This window comes from Petaurus breviceps, unplaced genomic scaffold (assembly GCF_028583685.1).
Source record: "Petaurus breviceps papuanus isolate PSGF00001 unplaced genomic scaffold, PetGlider_PUasm1.0 91133, whole genome shotgun sequence".
Classification (NCBI taxonomy): domain Eukaryota; kingdom Metazoa; phylum Chordata; class Mammalia; order Diprotodontia; family Petauridae; genus Petaurus; species Petaurus breviceps.
The window spans coordinates 18,862,802-18,882,287 of NW_027187419.1; the positions used below are offsets into that span (position 1 = coordinate 18,862,802).

Here is a 19,486-nt window from a genome sequence, read left to right on the forward strand (position 1 = left end):
CAATGTCTCAGTATTTTTAACTTTTTTCAAGGCAATTTCTACTTCCTCATTCTAAGACTATAATGTTAGTCTACATACAGTGCATTGTCTGATATTTTACTCAAAAGGAGCAATGGGTGAAAAAAACAGAATTTTTATAGAAGAAATTGTTATGTCCACCTGTACTATTGTATTTTGAAGACTAAAACAATAATAAAACTTCACTTAGCCAGCAGTCAGACTTCTAGGAATTCCAAATATTCATAACAGTCAAGAACAAAGAAAGTATAGTGGATAAAAAAAGCATAGTGGTCTCAGACCAGGAAGAACAACTTCTATCAAAGGTCACACATTTTACTACATACAAAAGGAATGGAACAACCTTTAGATCTTCACATATAAGGAGTGATAACGTTCATAAAGTTAGGGTTTCTATTGTGAAAGTTGAGTGAATCCCTATTCCATTGACAATTTCTGGTCCTTTTAAGTTTATAGCAACTAATAAATTTTAAGTGAAGAAAGAAGTACGAGTGTCTGACAGAAACACTGAGTAGCAGCAGCAGTGAGAGACAACAGAAACAACACAGAAAATCAGCTGTATCTGGTGTCAGTTAATATAAGAAGGAAACCGCTCTGAATTTGTCAAAAATTCGTTAAGGTCTTAAATTATTGCCAAATAAATGGGGTCTGTAATGATGCTCATGGGTCATCAAGGAAAAGCTAAATTGTGTTCACCTTTTTAAAAATGTATAACCTGGAAAATTCACTCAATCATATGATCTCATTCTTTTACAAGTCTAGATTAATGCTGTATAACTGTATTAAATCCAACTGCACAACCATTTAAGAGGTACTTATTACTCTGAGCAAAGTATTTGCTAAGTACTAAGGAAGAAAAGTCGAAATAAGATGGATTACAAAACAGATAAAACCCCTGTCATCAGACATAAATATTGCATAAAGATAACTATACCAAAATTTAAAATTAATTTCAAAAATGAGGTCTGTTCCCAGCACTATGGTAAATTCTAGCAGGATTCTAGAAATTATCTCCAGCTGTGGAAATAAAAGATAAGATCAGACTTAAACTAGACCTTGAAAAAGATGAGGATTCTACTCAGTAGTACAATAATTTCCCCTCCTAAGAGACACTATCATTTTTTACTGTTTAAGTAGCTGTATATTGCTAATATCACCACTGCTAATAAAAGGAAAGAGGAAAAACATTTTATGCAAATTTGCACACATTTTCTTAAGTTACTACCAAATTACCAAAAGGTTCGGGTAACTTGAGGGCAAGTATCTATGAAGATGCATAATCTTTGATTAAAGCAGAGGTTTCTCAAAGTCTGTACTTGTCTGTGAAGCAAACAATCAACCAGTATATAAATGAGGTTGTCTGGTCCAAAAGCAAAATTAGGCTATTTCTGCCTTGCTTCATTTTGGAGTCTATGTTGTCTATTAGGATAGCAGGGCTGAATTTCTCCACATTTATTAATCAGACTGTTATAGTGCAACTTGCTGACATAGTCTATCAGTTATGAGGCTAAAATAACTACTTAAGTCAATTAAATATTCAGAAACATTATATAAAACAGAAAGGCCAAAATATACTTACTTGATCAAGGGAAACTTGAAGTTTGTGAGACTCTTTAAGTGATTCTTGAATAAGTGCACTGCTTGCTTTGGTCTGATTCAAGGATTCAATTAAATCTTTATTTTCCAATATATTGCCTTGGGATGTAGCAAGTGTCTATGTTAAAACACAAAATATCATGAACATAGATTTCAAATTTAATTTAAGACAAAATAAATTTCAACCTGGTTTAGTAAACCAGGTTCATTTTATTTTTTTGTTAGCATCCTCTATATTCAATTTCATGAAGGGGTTTGTGCATTGATAGAATGCTAAAACCACAAATTTAGTATTTGGACAAATTGATTTTATGCCATCATCAAATTGTGTCATGTATTATTTTATCTTTACAATAATAATATAAGTTCTTTAATGTCAATGACCAAGTCTCAAATTCTTTGAATCTCCCATACTGCCTATTACGTATGGGAGTGCTGAGTATATACTATAAAATACTAATTATTCACTACTAACTTAAACTCTGAAATAACCAAAAATATGTCAAACGAAATTAATGAAATAAAAAACCACCATATCAAGAAAGAGAAAAAAAAAACAAAACCCACAAAACGTAAGCTACTTAAATTTTCAAGTTAAGTATTTAAATTTTACCTCTAAAAGTGATTCCTCTAGTTTAGCTAGCTGTATTTTTTTATCTTCTTCCTGCTGTAGTAATTTTGTCTTCTGCTCTTCCAGATCTGGTTTCTCATGCTGAATAGTTAAAGCCAAAAGCTTAAAAAAAAAAAAGGCTTATTTAAAAAAGTGTTTTCTTCTAATATAACCTATATTTTATTTACCAAATATTAAAAATGATTTCTGAAAATATGCTATTTTGTTTCTCATAATAAGTTACTTAAAAGGAGAAAATAAATAGAATAGTTAAAATATTTGTTTTAAACTCTACAGAAGTTATTAAAATATTAATTAGTTCGTCCTCAATATAATTGTCTTAGTTCTTCAGATACTACCCTCAACATAATAAAATGAAGTAAAACAGAATTATAAAAGTGGTGAGCATTCATTTTCTTAAACTGATAACAAATGTTGAGATGATGACATTAAAAATAACTACAAAGGAAGAAATATAAGCATCTTCATTTCGCTTTTGATACACAAAAACTAAATAGAAACATTACTGCAGCAATTTTTATATGGCTCTTTGGCGCAGAGAAAAGCAATTTAGTGAATTAATTTTTAAAACTTATGAGTTGTTTTCCTCTATTAAATATGTATGATGTTGTTTTTACAAGGATCACCAAAAATATATAAATGTTTATTTTAGAAATATGTTCAGAAGCACACATGATATAAAAAATAATTTAATAAGTGAAGTAAAACATAAAGCTCAATAAAATAGACATGAGCCATCAGACAAAGCAAAATTTTGTAAAAGAGGAATGTGGTGAAGGAGTTAAACAAGTAAACAGGAAAAAGCTTAACATCAACTGAAATATCTCCCATATTAAAAAAAGAAGAAAGATTAACAGAAGAACATTTAAGATGTGAAGTGTAGCCTGGAAAAGTCATATTCATATTCAAAAAATACTTAAATTAGAATTATATGTATTGTTAATTACAGTCATCTAGCAATTGACAATCTCCTTGTGAGGCAGATGATATAAAGGAGAGTAACTCCAAGTCAACAAACATCAGAGTGAAGACTTGAACCTGGAACTTCAAAGTCCAGGGTTCCTCCCACTGTAATGCATTTCCCAGTGGTCTAATAGGTCATTTTCCAATAGTTCTAATTAACGGCATAATAGAATAAGTATAATGTAATACAGTTGGTCTTAAGAGAAATTGGGAAATTTTAGCTTCACTGAAATTGCCTTTCAAGGCTTGTTAGAGACAGAAACTGAAATGGAATCAAGTTTTCTTTTCATTTGTAAGTATAATTTGAATTCAAAACTGCAGGCATAAATTGGCAAAGAGTTGGCAAAATATTTTGAAAACCTGTAATCTAAATATATGCGTGTGTAAACATATGCATATACATATATGTATAATATATATATATATATATATATATATATATATATATATATATATATACACGTGTGTGTATCTCAAACATCTAAAGTCACTCTTGCAGAGCTCTCTAAAAGTCCTAACACAGATGATTGGAGCTTTCATACCTGTCCTCTCAATCCACTTCTTGTTGTTGTAAAGTTAACCTCTGTAACAATGGAAGCTGCATCAGGTGGGATAAAAGGATTTGGATTTCGTGTTGAGAGAAATAGGCGGAATTCTTCATTATAATCGATAATTTTGTCACCTATTTGTACAACATAACGTGGACCTATTTGTTTTTTTAAAAGACAAAAGGTTATTTCTTGTTCTATATTTTGCTAAAGCACATTAATATGATTACACAAGCATTAATAAGTAAATATATTTAAAGTAGCTGATAAGTACATGGCTTACTTCTCTAGGCATTGTCCAATTAAAGAATAAACTGAGAATTAAACAGAATTCTGTATTAACTTGTACTGGTGCATATAATAAAAATTTATGTTCAAAATACTCTTATTCCTTGCAAGATCTTGAATTTGGCATTAAATGGTATAACATTTATATTACACTTTAAAGTTTACAAAGTACTTTTTCTTATGAAAACTTTTGAGGTTAATAATTAAGATATTTTTCAACAAATGAGAAAAAGGAGGCTTATAAAGGTTATGTGATTTGTACTAGGTCGAGAATGAAGTGAGATCTTCAGATAAGAGTCATTTAGAACGTAAGCTCCTGTAGAGCAATCTGCCTTTTTTTGTATCCCCAGTGCTTAGCACACTGCATCACCCTTAGTAAATCTTAAGATATGCTTATTGACTGAGATGCTAGGGGGTACTGTGGGAAGCCTCAGTTTGGAACAGGCATCGTGGTAGTTAGACTGCAGAAGGATTACCTTGTTACTGTAATGTCCTAGTTGGAGTTAAATAAATTTGTAGTGGACCTAGTAGGAATGGTTTCACAAATTCTGCAAGAAGGGCTGGAGAAGGACGATTATGGGAGTGACCAGAGATAGGGTTGGTTAAAGTATGATTTGCAAGAAGTCAATGGTACAGTAGATTCAAGATTAGAAGAGAGTGTGGAGATGAACTGGTTCACCGAAGGATCAAGACAGATGTGGTGAGATCATAGAGAAGAAATTATAAATTTGAGAAATTCTAGATTAGAAATTCACAGTGAGAAAGAAGAGTAGGGTTAGGAAGAGAAAGGAATTTTGTAGATCTTGGAAGTAGAAATATAATACTTGCAACTGATGGTAAAATCAAGGATATAACCATCCTTGTGTGTATCTGTGATGCAATGGAGAAGTAGCTCACAGAAAGTGAGTTTAATGAGAAAACTGGAAAGTTATGGTATTTTATGGAACATCAACATGTTATTGAAGTTCCCTAGGATCAGAATATAAGTTGGAGTGAGATAGAAACTTGGCCAGGCCATGAACTTTTTGAGAAAGATGGGAAAATGTCCTGGAGTATAATGGTCACAAAGATCCGGATTGGGTGACAAACTGAAATTGCATTAATATTAAAGGAAGAGAGGGGTGGCTAGGTGGCGCAGTGAATAGAGCACTGGCCCTGGAGTTAGGAGGACCTGAGTTCAAATCCAGCCTCAGATACTTACTAGCTGTGACCTTGGGCAAGTCACTTAACCTCAACTACCCTGCCTTTCCCCCTCCAAAAAGCAAAAAAAAAAAAAAAAATTAAAGGAAGAGAGAGTCTTGAGAGTCTTGACTGATGGGGCTATAAGGAGAGTCTAGAAGCAGTAATAGAGAGCCAGGAGTATTCTAACTGAACTACTGGAACCAGTGAATCAGAGAGCTATACAAAGAAATGCATCAATAAAGGAAAGTAAGCCAAAGGATTCAATGAGTGTTAGAAGACAGAAGAATTAATAGTTTAAAATAAAATGATATTTTTAAATTATGGGGCAAGAATTCCAGAGGTCACAATTAAAGGGATGGACAGATCTAGAGTGGGATAACAGTGGGGTTAGGTTGAGGTATATGGCAATGAAGAAAAAGACAGCTGGAATAAGGGAAGAAGCTTTCTTCTTGGATAGACAAGAGTTTAATATCACTGGGAAGAGAAGAAGATGAATAATGAGAGTATATAAACCACTGGATAACAAGTCCAGGCAGGGGATTACTGGATAGGGAAAGGTCCACTGATGAAGGTGGGTAATTAGAAGGTTCAAGGCTAGCCATCAACATCCTGGTTACTGGCAGGTCCATCAAAATTTTACATTCCAAAAAAAAAAAAAAAAGCAATTTAAATAATAAAGTTAAAATAGATTTCTTACTCGTTTTCCAATTTAAATTTTTTTAATTTTAATTTTGGTAACTTTTATTTGCATTTTTTCTATAGTGCATATGAATTTCTTTCTAGATCTGTCTTCACATGTTTCTAGATCTGAAATTGAATAGAAACCAACCATATACTGTCATTTTGATCATTTTTATCATGAAACATGGCATTAACTACATCTAATTATTGACATTGTAGAGACAAAGAAAAATTGTGCTGATGCTTTCTTTTCAGAATGACTTTGGCTTCCTATAAATAACAGATCAAAGAAACAAACAGTGCCTATGCTTCACTTTGAAAGCATCAAATAAAAGTTTACTATATCCCCTGAAAGAAATAGGGATCATGGGGTGGCTAGATGGCACAGTTAATAGAGCACCAGCCCTGGAGTCAGGAGGACCTGAGTTCAAATCTGGCCTCAGACACTTAACCTTATTAGCCATGTGACCTTGGGCAAGTCACTTAACCCCAACTGCCCTGTCTTCCCCCTTCCAAAAAAAAAAAAAAAGAAATAGGGATTAAAAAGGAAACAGAAACAATACATTTATGTATAACAAAGATTCTATAGCTCAAATAAATGACTTTTCTCCTGTTCAGAAATACTAACTTCTGAAGTCCTAATAAAAATATTCTGTAATTATCAAGAAAAACTCTCCCACAATTTATAATAAAATTTGAATTTTAAGACTGTTATAAGTTGTTCTTTATATAAATTCAATGAAAGTAGAGAAAGAAGGCATCTTTCTATTATTTTATATATTTCTCTTCATTAAAAAAGCAAAACATTCCAAAGTACTTAGGTTTTATAACAAGAAGCAAAAGAAGAATAAAGTATTGAGTTAATTATTTCTGAACTTCCTAAGGGAGTAATCCCAAGGAAACTGTCAAGAATTTACCTTGTGCAACAAGATCTTTTCTCAACAGTGGATATAGAACAGGTTCTACTCCATCCATCTCCTGTATAATAAGGGTTTTCCCAAATCTTACTGCCAACTCAAGAGCAGTGATAAAGTTGCTGTCCTGAGTAAGATAAGAATGTTATTTTATTATTACATTAATATTTTCAACAGGTTGTATCATTCTTATTTGTAGCATAAATGTATTTAAATGTGCATTTATAAAATAATGACAAATTACTTCCACAATTAGATCACATGACAATGAAATAATTGCACTTGGATAAATAATCAAACAAATTGTCATCATCAATAATTTATTTAAACAAAGATATTAAAGGAACTGAGTATGAAATTTAAGGTAAGTACTCAAATAATTTATTTCAACTGGCTACCAATGTTGGGACTCTACATTAATATTAAAATATTAAATCAATTCTTTTCTCAGATTTTATAGATAATGGTTACTCCATTGTGGGTAAAGGAAAGATAAATTCCAATGATCTTTTCCTTGTAATAATATATTCAACTTTTCTAAAAAGAATAAGACACATTTTCTTCCCACTATGAAAATAGGAAATGAGAATCGCTCTACCCAGTCATTTGATCAGGCTTTACTATCACTCTGAATTGGAAACCAAAATGGGGAGAGACTTCTGGACTCTGAGCTCTAATTCCACTTCTAGAGCCATTCCTCTACATCTCTTGGTAGTTTATGGGTACTAATGGAACATTTAAGTTGTCTATTTTCCCTTTTTCTCACTGTAAAGCCAAGCACAAGGAGTTTTCCAGAAGAATGCTACTGTGAACAGCTTTTAAGGTTCTTATTACATAGTATAGCAAACACTTTATTTATTCAATAACAAATCAGAGCAAAACATTCACAGAAAATCAAGGTACAGCATTCACAATGTTACAACTTATCACAGATAATCAAAATACAGCATTCACAACAGTTTATCACTAAAATGGCCAAATAGTTTTCACCACCGTGGTCACAAAGTTTTGAACAAAGAACAATCATTTAGTAACTAGATCATTCAATCATCCTTAAGGAGGTTTGCTTCCTTAAAGAACACAAAGTACAATAGTCAAAGTTCTCTACTCATGGGGCACACTAAGTTAACTCAATCAGTCACTTATTCAGTCATCATTCACTATTCCATTATCAGAAAATACACAAACCCTTCACCCCTAGGTAACTAGTAAATTACAATTTCTCAGTCAATACACAGTATCCAAGTAAAGTCTTCTTTCAGCTTAACTTGGGGTGGTTTCTCAGATTCCCTGGATCCCCTTCCATGGTCCCAGGTTCTACCTGGATTCACCAAACTGTCACCTGGGTTCAAAGGCAGACAGATTCCACGTCCTTTTCCAACTCTCCTCGCACTTCCTGTTCCACTCTGAAGCTCACAGATCCACCTTAAACCCTTGAACGTCTCTGTTCCTGGGAAGTCAAGGCTTAACAAAGTCACAAACAGGTTCATACAAAGTACCGGCATCACAGTCATGCTTCCTCAGTCTTTGGCAGTTCCAGCTGGCCCTTGGAAATCCTCAGTAGCCTCTTTAGCAGTTTTGACTGGCCCTTGGACTCAGGAGAAGTTTCAGCTGGTTCCCAGAAACAAAATCACTTCAACCAGGTTGTCCAAATAAAAATCATTCTCTCCAGCCTGGGGGGAGGGAGCCTTTCCTCTTCAGCCTCCCTGGTGGCAGCAGCTTGCTGCAAGAAGATCTGTCTGACCCAGCAGAGGCTTCTCCTTACACGCACACAGGCACGCATGCAAGCATTAGCTCCTTCCTGTTTCAGCTGACCCTTTCCTGTTACATCAACAACAGGAGTTTATACCTTCTGTTTCTTTAACAGGGGCTTGATTAATTACTAAGTGCTGAGCACCTGTTACCTTTGCCAATACAAAGGGATCTTTAAATTCAAATTACATTACCATCACACTCACTACAAGACCAGTGTCACCTCCTCTTCCTGTCAGTCAAGATATCTATTAATATATTTTATATCACTTCTCTTATGCAACTTTTCATTGAAAAATTGTTAGGGTCCATTATGTATATCATGAGTTCCTCAAAATTCCATTCTTTAGAGTATATGGTATGCAATGATGGTATCCATATGACGTTACCAGAAGAATGCTATTGTTAGAAAGATGAAACTCTAGAGGGGAATCATTAAAAAGTGGACATGAATGAAAGTTGTGCAGAAGGAATGGATGGTTATTATCTGTACCATTAGAAGGATCCACAGTGATGATCTCATCATAAATCAATTATTCAATCAAGTAGACAGCTCATTAACTCTGATATTTTTGTGTATCTCTCATTAAGAGCAAGAAGATGAGGTGTCATGAAAATCAAAGAAAGATGAAAATACATTTAATAAAATGTCTGTGCTAAGTATGGTATATATACTAGGAGAAGTATTCTAGCATAATGTTGTTTTTGTTCCATTATAATTCCTGCTGGTGCTTTGTTCTATTTGAATTCCATTTTTGTCCCTAGAATGCTTCAGTGATTTTTACTATGGGGTACAATTAACACCAAATAGTTTTGAAGCAATAATGTCCTGTCATGTTCAGGGACTCCTTGCTCTTTTCCTATTTTTATTGATATTATAATAAAAGTGTTTAATTGGTCATTTATGATGCACTAAATAAAGATCATGACTCCATGAAACAAAAATATTTGATCAATTACAATGAAAAAAAAAACTGACACAGGCAATAATAACTAGACCTGGAGTCAGAAAGAGTTGGAGGCACATGCTACCTTTGACACTTACTGTGTAACCATGGACAAGTTACTGTGCTGGTTTCTTGAGACTCACACAATTCTCTAAGATTTATCTACTGGGATTATAAACTACGATTGATCTGAATAGTGAGAGGAGTTTCCAAAACCCTGATGTCACAGAAGCTTAATATATAGATGCATTTGGTTAGCATTTAGACTAGATAACACAGAATATTATATAATGAGCTGCCTAGGGTTTTTCATGTTGCTATTATGAGGTAACAAGAAGTAATAAGAGACAGTGTAATAAGGCAGAATGATAATCAAGTAATCTTAGTGCTTTATCATCTCAAGTCTGCCATTAAATAACTGTGTAAGCTATTCAAGTCCCTTAATCACATTATGCTTTAGTTTTTTACTTGAAAAATTCAAAAATTTGACAATGGGAAGGACATGGAGAGGAAGGAAAGGAGGAGGTAAGCATTTATACAGCACCTGCTGTGAGCCAGGGCCAGGGCCAGGCACTGTACTTAAGGATCTTTACAAATATTACGTCATTTAAGGCTGACAACACTTTGAGGCACACTATTATTATCATCCCTATTTTACAACTGAGAAATCTAAAGCAGACAGAGGTTAAGTGACTTGCTCTATGTCAAACAGTTATTAAATATCTGAGGTTAGATTTAAATTTGGGTCTTCTGACTCTAAGCCCAGTGTTCTATCCACTGTACCATCTACTTGCCACTAAAGAAATCAATTGTAATAAGTAAAAGAAACTACTTACCTGCTGGTTAATAATTTCTAAACGTGATTCTTTTAAATGTGTCTTTAACCATTCTGTTGCTTGGGAAGAAGGATCTATTAGAAATGGGCAAACTCGACTCTAGTTAAGAAACAAAAACAATTTTAAAAATATAAACAATACATATTTTGTCAAAATTTTAAAAGAAACAATTTGAAAATTATAAATAGGAAATTCAGGTGTCTCTCAAGTTTCAGAGGTCCCCAAAATGCTGAGCTATGGAAAAGCAATAAGCCAAAAGAAAGGGGACACAAAACAAAGCATATATTTAACAACTTCCCAAGGACAGGCCAAAAGCTTGCAAAGCAATAATCCTGATTGCATGGTAAATTCAGTAATTAATTAACATTAGCAATCTTTAAATGAAAATTGTTAGTGTACAAAGGAACTATTCAAAAAGAGAGCTCAAAAGTCTACAAATTGACCTAGATGTTTCATCTTAAAAGAAATTAAACCAGAACTCCAGTACTATTCTACTCTAATCGGGCCTATTCAAAATGTATTTGAAATGTATGAAAAAATTAGACACTAATTTCACATTAGAGAATTCCTGTTTAAGGATGTCAGATATATAGTCACAGAACACACAAAGAAAAATAAATTAATCCTTAAAATTTTGCAAAAAATAAATAGTGATGCTACCTGAATTTGGCTCCTTGATATTGCTAACAATAATTCACTCAAACTTCATTCCTGAAGGCTTAACTTGTTATTACTCCAATATAAATGTTAGTTCTTTTCATACAAGCATATTAACTTTGTAACTCTATGAGATGCTACAGTATTTTTTAAACTAGTTTCATACTAGTATTAAATAGCATGTTATCAAATCTATCACATCTTTGGTTAAACACAAAAGCAACTAGAGTTTAAAAAAAAAAATCATTCTTACCCATGATTTCAAAGCAATGATCTGATGCAGTAAAACAAAAAATAGGTAAAGATTATTTATATAACAAAGAAACATTTTCAATATATCATATAGTACTTGCAAGTTTATGCCTAAAAATGTCTGACTTAAAAGTCTTTATTGACTTCCCATCACGCTGACTTTCTTTTCCTCCCACTTCATCAAAACCATTCTTATGTACTATTCCTCCAAGTTCTGTTCTGCTCTTATAACACCTGCATTTTAAAAGTAATTGTAGAATTTTTTTAATCTTGTTTAACTGTCTTCTCAAGTCAAAATTTCCCCTGCATTACCTTAAGTTTATTTTGCATAGTTAGTCTATTTTTAATTATTTAATTTATAGTAAGTACTTTGGTGATAGTAACAACCAAATTTATGGTATTTGTTATTGGTCTACTAAACTACCATAGCTTTGTCTACAGCAAAGTATAAAACCCTTCTTGACCAGGGTTTAGGACTAAATTATTGGTATTAAAATGAAATTTATTTCAATTAAATTTCTATTATTTCATTTGCAAACTTATATCAATAAAATAGCTTGTCACTTTAACAAATTCCCCAAAATTGTTAAGCTGAACTGTAAACAAATAGTGTAAAGCCATTTACTATAACAAATACAAAATATCTGATGTCTTAGATCAATATAATTAAAATAAGTAATTTTTTTCAAGTTATCTATGTCCTTATCAAGCAAAATGATTCAAATTATAAGATTATGTGCTCCTAGAAATTAAATAATAAAAGCAAATTATTCTATATCCCAGTAAATAAATAACATTTTCTATAGGTTAATCTCATATACTTTGTTATGAGTTAACATAGGGAATATATAAAAATAATTTCTTAAAATTAAAAATATTTTCTAGGATTGCTGAAATAGGAAAAGGAACTTATCATAAGGATAGTACAGAAACAAATAACAGATATCAAAAAGCACACAATTTTCTAGCATGGAATGAATTTATCTTTCTAGTCTGAATGATGATGAAGATAAATGCTTGTTGAATGCAAGCTAAAGAGGAATCACAATCAGAATATAAGCAAAATTGTGTATTTGTCAATAGGGAAGTTATATTCTGTAAATCATTTGTAATAATTAAAAGTATAGCCAATCAAACTAATAGTGATAAACATGCAAAACAAGAACCTGTATGGAGGCTGGTCTTTAAAGCTTCCAAGATTTACATGTTACCAAACAGAAAGCATTTAAGTCACCCGACAGGAGCAGGGAACCTGTGGATTCGAGGCCACATGTGGCCCCCTAGGTCCTCAAGTGTGGCCTTCTGACTGAGTCCAAGTTTTACAGAACAAATCCTTTTATTAAAGGGATTTGTTCAGTGAAGTTTAGATTTGGGCACAGGGGCACACTTGAGGTCCTAGAGAGCCACACGTGGCCTCAGGTTCCCCATCCCTGCCTTTTGTCTCTCTTCTTTATCTTATCTCTCTAGTGGTTTTAAACTTAGAGGGCAATGGAGGCCAGAAAAGAAGAAAAAAGATAGAGGAAAAGAAACCATAGGTTGACACTGGAGAATGGAAAAGTGCATTCAGAAGAAGAAAAATCTAGGAAATTGTTTCAGAGGATTAACAACCACCTTTCTAGTATACCTATCCCAGACAAAAGAGAGCAGTCAATGATAAAAAATTTAAGATTGGTTCATCTTAATATTGCCCATGGGCATGTTTAAAAATGCCATATGATTTTTATTATTTTTTCAACAAGGTAACTAAATTTTCATTTTACAGTAATGACTTTTAGAAAAACATAGACACTATGTGAAAAATCATCATTATAACTATCAGTTTCCAGAATTTTCACTGTCCTTTTTGGTCAAAATCCCAATATTTGGCTCTTCTCATCTGCCTGCATAGGGAAGGAAGAGTGATTACATAAAAAGCAGAACTGCAATTAGGGATTTAAAAAAAATCAAAGATAATATCTGCTATTAACAGAGGACATGATAGAAGAAATATGGGATTTATTATGCCACAGAATGCTTTTGCTTTAAATTTATTAGAAAATTCAACTTTAAATTTTTTATTATCAAGAGGACAAGGTCATTTAGATTTATAAATATCAATACAATGAAAATGAACACATAAAATGGTACAAACATTTTGCTTCTGTTCATTTAATAATTTAAAGTAGTGTCTGAAAAATAAGTGGTTAGAAAAAAGGTTGGCTTTATAATGAAATCCATTTGCAAGTTGGTTTTCTTCATTTGTTCATCATTCATTCACAGGACTGGGAGGGGAGGGAACTTTTGTACTGAGATGTTAACAATGAAAACACAATCTCTAAGGAAAATTTGTGGGACTGACTATGGAAGGGGAAAAAGACCTACAAAACAGGTACTTAGAAGATACTTTTAAAGAAAAACAAAATGAATTAATTACCTGCAAGATAACAAGAGCATTTTCTATTGAAAGATCATCTGAAGGTAGGCCTTCACTTTTCCAAATTAGTTGCTCACTCTCAGTACAAAGAAACCTTCTCAAATCGAATTCTGGAAAGTTAAAAGTATCAATTAAAATTCATGAAAATTACCTCATACTACAGTTGAGAAGATAATAAAGCAACCTTAAATACAGGAATGTAAAAGTTCTAAAAATATAACTGCTTACTGAGCAAATAATTAGGCAAAAATATTAAAGATACTAAATAATTTTTTTAAGAATTTTGAAGCCCAGCAGAGCACAAAAGGAATCATGTAAATTAAGATTGTAAATTCCTATCTACAAAATATTTCTGTTCTCAAAAAGCTCTAAACATAGTCATTAACTGTTTCCTGAAATCCAATTCCAATCTTCAATATAAAAAGTGGGAACCTTACATTTGCTAGTGGTACTAAAGGTCACATAAAAATATGTAAAATTTTAGACGCTTAGAGTATTTAATAATATAATAATATCTGACCCTGACATACTGCTTTAAGGTCTGCAAAGTGCTTTATAATATGCCATCTCATTTGATCCTCACAATAATCCTTTGCCACAGGTACTACAGGGAAATCAAAAAAGTAATCAACTAGCATTTATTAAGCACTTATTGTGTGTCAGATACTGTGCTAGGCACTGAAGATATAAAGACAAAAGTAATCAGTCCTTGCCCTCAAAGAGCATGCATTCTATTAGAGCTGGCAGCATGTAAGTTAATAATTATATACAAAACAAATACCAGGCAATTTTACATTGGATATATTAGCAACTGGTGGGGATGGGGTGATTGGGAGATCCTCTTGTAGAAAGTGGCCACATCAACTAAGCTTGACAAATGAAGAAAAACAATGATGCCAGTGTGTTTCACAAATAACACATGGGAAGCACTGGAGTTTTTGGACTTCAGCCCCTAACAGTTTCACGCTTGATCTGGTCTGACAGGAAAGAAGGGAGACAGCTTTAGAGGGGTTAATTATCTAACTTTATTCTAGTCTAGTCTTCTCAATAGGAGTTGCTTATAATGGGAGCACCAACTCCTACAGCATTCCCTAATCACCCATTTTGCAGGGACAGGCAAGAAAGGCGAACAACTACCACTATATCTTGATGGGATCAACTGAGACAGGCACAGCTTGTAAACTCCTCTAATCCCCTCAAGCCTCAATGGGGCCAGTTGAGGCAGGTGCATGCATTCTTCTATGCATTACCCAAATACCAAACGGGTTCCCCACTCACTGACCCACTTTCCCTTATGCTTTATAGGGCAACAAACAAACAAGGCATATTTCTAGCAATAGCTTCACAGGTTAACTTTAGCAACATCGCCATTCAGCACAAGCATTTGTCAACCCATATCTCACAATGCAGTTTCAGTAGGACTGCCTATCACTATGATTCTAGGAATTACTATCTAGGATCCTTGGGGCTATTCTAGGAGTTATTATCTAACACCTGGAAACTAGATATTGTCATGGCCATTGATCCTGAGAAACTAAACTCTAAAAAGGATAACAAAATCCTCCTTACATACACAGTGTCAGTGGATTGCAGAGTATATTTTGGGGTCTGGACAACAGGTTATGAAGGGCTTTTAATGACAAAGGGAGGATTTTATATTTTATTCTGGAAGTGATAGAAAGATACTGGAGTTCATTAAATATTGAAGTTGTGGTCAGACCTATGCTTTAAAGAAGGCCAATTTAATAAATAAGGGAATGATGGAATGGAGTGAGGAGAGAACAGTAGGAATAAAACCAACCATGTATATGCAATCATATTGATGGGAGGTGGCAAGGGTTTTATACCAAGAATGGTAGTAATGTCAGTGGAAAGACGGGGACCTATATGAAAGATGTTACAAAGGTAAACTCAGCAGGCTGTGTCAACAAGTTGTATTTAGGGGGTGAAAGAATGAGGAATCAAGAATGGTACTTAGGTTCTGAGCCTACATGACTAGGAAGATGGTGACATCCTTAATATTAATCTGTTGTCGTTAAGTCCTTTTCAGTCATGTCCAACTCTTTGGGATCCTATTTGGGTTTTTCTTGGCAAAGATACTGGAGTGGTTTGCCATTTTCTTCTCTAGGTCATCTTGTAGATGAGAAAATCAAGGCAAAGACTTAAGTGACTTATCCAGGGTCACATAATAAGTGTGTACTAATAGGAAACTTAAAAAGAAGGAAGAATTTAGGGGAGAAATATGATTTCAGTTTTAAATATGATTTCAGTTTTGGACATGTTGAATATTTTTTTTAATCTTTTAAAAAAAATTTTAGACAAATACTAAAATGTAAATACATAATAAGAAAAGAAAAAAAACATAGACTTAAATATATAGAAAAGAAAAAAACCATGCAAGATGGACAGCAGAACATAGGAAAGGATTCAGAATATAAAGCAATAACTTTCCATTTCAAGAAAGCATTGGGGTACGCTAGGTGGTGCAGTAAATATAGTGCACCAGCCCTGGTGTCAGGAGGGCCTGAGTTCAAATTTGACCTCAGACACCTGACACACTTACTAGGTGTATGACCTTGAGCAAGCCACTTAACCCTAATTGCCTTTCCTTCCCCCCTAAAAAAAAAATCAACAAAAGATAAGAAAGTCTATATATTAAGTACTATGCCTTGAAAGCTATCCATCTTTACTTCCTTGTAGGTTTCCTTTTGTTCTGTTGTATACTTTTTATTTTGTTCTTTTTTTCCCTCTTCCGCCCTTCTCCCCCCACCCAGAGGCTACAATTAAGCATGGATATATTTATACATAGATATTGATATATACATATGTGTATACATATATACACATACATACATATATGCATACATACTTATATAAACATATATATATAAACATATATTTTCCCTAAGAGACTCTATTGCTAATCTTTGTTTTTACATCTGTGCATATCTTTTTTCCTCTCTCCTAACTCCTCTATTTTACTTCCACCCACTACCTTGCCCTCCCATTACTTAACCTACCCCCCAGCAATCCCTCCTTTGTCCTCCTCTTCCCATAAATCAGAACACCCATTTGTATAGCCCTCTGACCTATTCCCTCACCTTCCCCTCTAAAGATCCCTCCCTTGTCCTCCCAAGAAGCCCTCCTTTAGCATCCCATTTCCACTGATCTAAACACCCTTCTATATATATCCCCCTTTTAACCTATTTCCTCACTCTCACCTCTACAGATACCTCCTTTATCCTCTTCCCCCTCTCTATCCCCTTAGAGTTTTATTTCTTTCTAAATTTAGATTTTTTTATACTTTTCTAGATGTATATGTGTTTTTCCCTGTTGAACCCATTCCTGATGAAAACAGATTTCCAGAACCAACAGTCCTCCTCCACCATCTAACTCCTCTATATTGGTTCTTCCTCTCACACCTCATTTGTATGACATAATTACTCTTTAAGCTGTGCTTGAACATTTTACTTTTTGAAGTCATATCATATTCAGGTCTACTCCAATCTTTCTTACAGGCTCCCTAATTACTAATAATAATGTTAGACATAGATTTTACATTTTATATACATAAAAGGTAAAAAGTATATCCTTATTGAGTCCCTTGTAATTGATCATTGGTATGTACCTTATAGTTCTCTTGGCTCTTTCATGTCAAATATTCTATTAAATTCAGGTTTGGATTTTTTTTTATTTTTTATTTTTTACTTTTTGGAGGGGGGAAGGCAGAGCAATTGGGGTTAAGTGACTTGCCCAAGGTCACACAGTTACTAAGGGTTAAGCGTTTGAGGCCACATTTGAACTCAGGTCCTCCTGACTCTAGGGCGAGTGCTCTATTCACTGCACTACCTCACCTTCACTCAGGTTATTTTTTAACAAAGTCCTTAAAGTCTGACAATTCATTAAATGCCATTATTGTTTTTTTTAATTCAGAATTATGCTTAGCTTTGCTGGGTGTAATATTTTTGGCTGGAAACCCAATTCTTTTGTTCTTCAATATATAATGTTCCAATGCCTCTGATCGTTTAGTGTTGCCACTGCTAGGTCTTTTGTGATTCTAACTATGGTACCACCATAGGTAAACTGTTTTTTTCTTACTGCTCATAATATTTTGTCCTTGAGCTAGGGATTTCAGAATTTGACTATAATATTGCTTTATATTTTCCTCGTAGGATCTCTTTCAGTTGGCGATTGGTGGATTTTCTCTATTTCTACTTTCCCCTCTTATTCAAATACTTCAGGACAATTTTCTTTATTTCATGTATGACTGTATGAAGATTCTTTTTTTGATCATACCTTTCAGGTCGTCCAATTATTCCTATACTATCTGTTCTTAATCTGTTCTCCAGATCAGTTATTTTAAGGATTCTTCTCCTCATTGCCTTTTTGAGCCTCTTTTGCCATTTGATTTAGTCTATTTTTTAAGGTGTGATTTCCTCAGTCAAGCTGTTGACTCTCATTTTGTAATTTTCTTGCATTGTTCTCATTTCTCTTCCCAATTTTTCCTCCACTTCTCTTATCTGCTTCTTAAGGTCCTCTATGGCCTGTAAGCAGCCCATATTTTCTTTTGAAGCTTTTGGTGCAGGAGTTCTGACTTCACTATCTTCCTCCTGTTCCATGCTTTGCTCCTTTTTGTCCCCAAAATAGGAATCTAATGTTGGAATCTTCTGTCTGCTTTGTTTCCTTTGCCTGGTCATGTTGCCCCTCAGACAGGGGAGCTTTCGTCCCAAATGCTGGAGTTTTCTCAGCTGCCAGAGGTATTAGGTGGGTGCCCTCTCTGAAGCCTCCACATACTCTGGCAAGCTTGACACATACCCCAGGACCTCCAACCTAGACTGTAATGCAGATCCAAGCATGTTAAAGCAGGAGCGATTACCCCTCAGACTGGTCGCTTGGTCTCCCTACACTCTGCAGGCCAGAATCTGAAGCTGCAACGTGGTGCTGGTCTCAGTGGCTTCTTGCCTTGAGGGCAAAGGCCACACACTCCCACTTACTGGGTCCAAAAGTCCAGACTGCACTGACCTCTCACTTTGTCCTTCACATCTATGTGTTGATAATTCTGGAAATGGCCACAGCTGCTGCTGATCTGGAGTTCCTCCAGCTGGTGACTAGTCAGACCCGCCCTGGGCTAAAACCTCTGGCTCACCCAGGCCTGGGCTCTGCTCCCAGAGTGCTGCTGGCTGATTCCTGATGGCCTCCCAGGCTGTCCTCAGCAGGAGGTTAGCTTCTCTGTGTCATTTTGTGTGTTCTGCAGCTCCAAAGTTTGTTCAGAGTCCCCCTTTTACATTGATTGGGGAAGGTGGAAGCCAGAGCCACTTGGAGGTTGTGCTTCTACTCCACCATCTTGACTCCCCTGACTAATATCTAATGCGAAATATTTGCAGATCCTATACTTGATTGTATGCCATCATGGAGTGGGGGAGGGAAGGAGAGAAAATTTGAAACTCAAGGAATTGTGGAACTGAATATTGTAAACTAAAAGTAAAAAAACAAATTAATAAAAACCAAAAAAAATTTTTTTTAAAAAGACACAAGACTGGAAGTTGCCACAAAGGTAGGGGTAGACAAATCTAATAGTCATAGTCATACATATGACTACTGATTCCAACAGGAGCCAATGAGATCACCAAGTGAAATAGTGAGACTATGGTTAATGGGTGAGATCTGGATAAAGATCTAGCAAAGCAGGCTGAGTAGGAATGGTCAGATAGGTAAGAGGAAAACCAGGAGAGAGTTGTATCGTGAAAACCTATAGACATAAGAATATCAAGAAGAGAGTGATAGACAGTGTCAAAGGCTGTAGAAAGG

At 34.4% G+C, this 19,486-nt stretch overlaps 1 protein-coding gene across 1 annotated transcript in view; it reads right to left on the minus strand.

The window, feature by feature from the left end:
• Window positions 1-19,486, minus strand: part of DYNC2H1 (dynein cytoplasmic 2 heavy chain 1) — a 429,393-nt gene that overhangs the window by 211,374 nt on the left and 198,533 nt on the right. Inside the window, exons 63-69 of the mRNA XM_069080147.1 lie at window positions 13,679-13,788; window positions 11,267-11,287; window positions 10,357-10,455; window positions 6,825-6,948; window positions 3,751-3,914; window positions 2,228-2,347; window positions 1,598-1,732 (exon numbers count right to left, since the gene is read on the minus strand). Coding sequence (XP_068936248.1) covers window positions 1,598-1,732; window positions 2,228-2,347; window positions 3,751-3,914; window positions 6,825-6,948; window positions 10,357-10,455; window positions 11,267-11,287; window positions 13,679-13,788 — 773 coding nt within the window. The remainder of the gene's footprint in view (window positions 1-1,597; window positions 1,733-2,227; window positions 2,348-3,750; window positions 3,915-6,824; window positions 6,949-10,356; window positions 10,456-11,266; window positions 11,288-13,678; window positions 13,789-19,486) is intronic.